The 4134-nt window shown below is 32.9% G+C and overlaps 1 protein-coding gene across 1 annotated transcript; it reads right to left on the reverse strand.

Moving 5' to 3' along the window:
- Window positions 1–1390: 1390 nt before the first annotated feature.
- Window positions 1391–2446, reverse strand: LOC133202709 (uncharacterized). Its single transcript, XM_061338569.1, has 2 exons — window positions 2393–2446; window positions 1391–2165 (listed from the first exon to the last, which is right to left on the reverse strand). The coding sequence occupies exons 1-2, from the start codon at window positions 2411–2413 to the stop codon at window positions 1458–1460; spliced, it is 729 nt and encodes a 242-aa protein (XP_061194553.1). The 5' UTR covers window positions 2414–2446; the 3' UTR covers window positions 1391–1457.
- Window positions 2447–4134: the final 1688 nt, after the last annotated feature.

Below are 4134 nucleotides of genomic sequence, written 5' to 3' on the forward strand. Positions count from 1 at the left end.
GTTTTAGAGACTTCTGAAGTCATCCCGTTGGATAATTGGCCATAAACGTCTATAATCAGTAAAATATCAAAATATGAAACAAATGATAAAATGGATCAAGAACTAGAATGTATGATATTGCAAGCAATAATATGAGGCTGTTTCATAATATATGTGTCATTCTGAGTCTGCAAATTGACGAACACAAGGAAACGATACAGAGAAGTCTTTTCATCAATTTAATGCATGTATCCATTAGACTTATTATGTATTACTATCATAAAAAATAATACACTGAATGAAATCTCCACCATTAATGAAAATTAGCGAAATTTCTTAATTGCGTCATAATATTTTTGTTTCGTTGAATTTTACAAAATCAAAAGCTCTTATTGCATGTTATATACATGTATGGTCTCCCCTAATTGAACTAAAAGAGAAAGTTGCTTCTCTCTCTCTCTCTCTCTCTCTCTCTCTTTTTTTTTTTTTTTTTTTTTTTTTTTTTACATTTCCTCACACTTTATTATTATTATTTTTTTTTATTATTGAAACACTTTTTTGAAGTTTTCTGTTTTATGAGCTCTTTCATTATCTGTGAACTAGGATTGCAGACACTGTTCTTAAGAAAGACCCAACGAAAAAAAACCCAAATGATTGAGATCCATGCCAACGAATGCAGGAGTAAAACTCTTTTCTTGAGGCATTGTTATTGAGAAATTTTAACGTTGATAACATATTTTATTTCAAAGTTCAATATTCATGCAGTAGAAATGCTGATATTGCTAGCATCTATTTCTAAAACCATAGATCGGACACTTTTCTGAGGAGTTTGCTACATTATCTAGTCTCCATTTCAACAAGAAAATCTTCCGTTCTTGAAGTCCTTTTAGTCTTCGTGGATTTTCATGTCATATGAATTTACATCGATCTCTGTCCTTTCAAACTTTGTTACTAGCTAGCCTTCTGAAAGCATCCTAGATAAAGCATCTTTTCTTTGATTTTCCTCCTGATTTTCAATACACAGTTTGTATATGAAATACAATTTGCAACAACCATGTTTAAGTTTCAAAACAACCCACGATTTGCGTTTTAAAATAAGATACATATAATATCTAGTGCTCACTAAATTGATTCAATTTAAACTTTACACTGGTAAAAAAAATGGAATATAAATGTCAAAGCGAAAGTATAGACGATAAAATTGCCAAAAAATGTATTTGATTTTTACAGAGCAATTAAAGTATTTATGGAACAAAAAACTAAACTTCTCTAGAACTAAAACACTAAACATACATGCAGAGTCAATGGAGGCAGAGAATGGTCTTTTGCTGCTAACTTGCAATGGATTGGGGGGGGGGGGGGTGTGTGTCAAAATGACCATATATATAGAATAATTAAAATAGTCCATCATTACATAAATAATTCACCTGTAAGCAAATTATGGCACGCTTTGTTTTGTTATTCGGTAAAATAAAAAATTAAAAAAAGGACAGATTTTTAACTTTTTTCCTACGGGATTTTTTCTGTTTTCCGATACACAGCTTCAGCATGTAACACATAATATCTATGACCCCAAACACGATTATAGACAAAAGTAATCCAAAACAGGACAGAAGGTCAAGCCACGGGTTAGATTGATCTCGCGTTGTCTCTTTGTATTTAATTGCGATGAATAACACACCATGCTGTGAGTGAACTTTTCTTGCTCCTTCTCCAAAGTTTTGATTTCGTAGTCTTTTGTCCTTTTTGGTGATTTTATAATAATGGATTAATTTCTGTTTCAGTGCAATGGTAAAATCTTCAGTGTCATTGCTTGGCCATAATGTATTCAGCAGAGGAATTCTGTTCTCATCTACGACAGACACGACAATAAGGTTATGAAATCCCAGTTCCCTGAATCTCTTCCAAGCTGAACGAATTCCCGATAGATTCCAAGAGTCAACGTCATTGACCTGAAAATACCAATTACTTTTCGACCTAGTGTGTGTCTTTCCAACAGTAAACTCTTCTATTTCCATTTTTGAATCAAGATATTCAAGCATCTCATTGATGTGAGCTTGCATGATCCCTGATCCTGTACTTAAGGATGTATTTGAAAAATCAACATGTCGCAGATGGAAACATATTCCAGAGGATCTGTGTGCGTTTGCATAACTTATAATAGCCATCTGTTTTTCTGTTTTTATCTAAAACGGAAAAAAAGTCAAACGAATTTTAATTCTTTCTTAAAATAATCATATCCAAGCGCTTAGCATCGTACATGATAATATTTTGCACAAGTGATAATGATATTTTCAATGGACTTGATATTTTACCCCTACCTTTACCTTCTCGGTTTATAAAAAATAATTATAACAACACGCTATATACAAACTCAACATATTTTTTTAAGGCCGACGCATATTTTACTTACAGTAATGTCGATGTTATACATTAAGTTTTATCTTGTGTAGCTCAGTGATTCTTAAAGGGTACACTTTTAAATGACCTTTCCTTTCCTTGATTATCTTCTCTTGGAAGGGGAATGACACTTCGTTGGAAGGAATGCCATATTGGTTGAAATTGGCACATTGTTTCTGGAGAAAAGGTCAACAAAGTGAGAGTAAACAGATGAACGACTGGTAAACTTCAATCAGAAAAGATCACTCGATCCTTTGCCTCTCATATTAATGAATATGCTAAAATCGAAAAATAAAATTAAAAACAATTTCTTTGTGATATATATGCATGTTTCACGCTGTTCGAAACAAATTTTCTATATGTGCGCAAAAAATTGTCTACTTGAGACATTTATTGACTGGTTTCCTAGCACTGGTTAACGAGCACGAGCGCTCTTTAAAAAAAAAAAACAAACTTATACATGTGTACTTCCTAGCGGCAGCGACTGGAGTCAAGGGTAAAAACCGGTGTCAGCTGTAAAAAATAATTTGATAATAATTGTTTCGAAAAAAAATTAATCCATACTAAAGAGACAACAGGGGCATAAATATTCCTGCTATTTATGTCTCTAGTTACCGGAAATGCCAATACTGTTATGTTGTTGTACAGACTTTTGAGTACGGTATTGAGTAATTTGTTTTGTGCGAAATTGAACTCGTAAATTTACTTACTTTGTCATTGGTCATTTGCAAAATTATTTTGTTAAAAAAAATTCTGATTGTACACACAAGTACTCTGAAGTTGATATTAAAAAGATGCTTGAGTTCCTGATTGACAATATCTATATATGTGGTTTTTGGAGAGCAGGTATTCCAACAATCTGTTGGAATTCCCATAGGTACCAATTGCGTCCCATTATTAGCAGATATATTTTTGTATTCATATGAAGCAGAATTTATTCAAAATCATGAGAAAAATTAAACTCTTGCTGTGGCATTCAACTCGACATTTAGATATATCGACGAACGTATTATCAATTAACAATAGTTATTTCTATTCATATGTCGACACGATATATCCCAGTAAGCTTGACATAAAAGATACCACAGAGTCTGATACATCTGTTTCATATTTGAATATTTTGTTAGAAAAAGACCTTAATAGTAATATAACAACAAAGCTTAGTATAAACGTGATGACTTTAACTTTACAATCGTCAAATTCCCTTACCCTCATCATCTGCATATGGAGTTTAAATCTCTCAGTTGATTCAATACGCAAGAGCATGCTCTACATATGAACAATTTCTAAAACGAGGTAAATTATTGAGAAACAAGTTGATGAAACAAGAATATCAACAGTCTCGTTTAAAGTCATCATTTCGTAAGTTCTATGGTCGATACAATGACCTTGTCAGCAAATACAATCTATCACTAAGTCAAATGCTGACTGACGTTTTTTATACTTATTTTTAGGCCATTATTTACACTAATTGTCAACGGATTTTCCCGTTATTTCCCGATCATGACAAGGAGCACATTGCGGGTGTGACCGATTGCAGGGGACCGGATGCTCATTCCTCCATGGCAACTGATCCCACCTCTGATGTTTTACAGGTCCGTGTTTTTTTTTTGGCTCCTGATTTGTATTGTTTGAATGGACGTTTGAGCTTGAATACTGTTCGTTACATCCATATATTTCATTTTAAAGTACACAAAATACTGTCCTGCCGATCAGGAATGTTTCTTATAAAACAGTTTTTTCATTAAGATACGA

This window comes from Saccostrea echinata, unplaced genomic scaffold (assembly GCF_033153115.1).
Source record: "Saccostrea echinata isolate AGI-Se365-2 ecotype Australia unplaced genomic scaffold, CSIRO_AGI_Sech_v1 ptg000047l, whole genome shotgun sequence".
Lineage (NCBI taxonomy): Eukaryota > Metazoa > Mollusca > Bivalvia > Ostreida > Ostreidae > Saccostrea > Saccostrea echinata.

Coding starts and splice junctions, on each gene's coding strand:
- LOC133202709 (XM_061338569.1), bottom strand. CDS start 2,413: ATGTATAACATCGACATTACT. Junction 2,166..2,392: donor TGTATAACATCGACATTACT/GTAAGTAAAATA, acceptor TTTCCGTTTTAG/ATAAAAACAGAAAAACAGAT.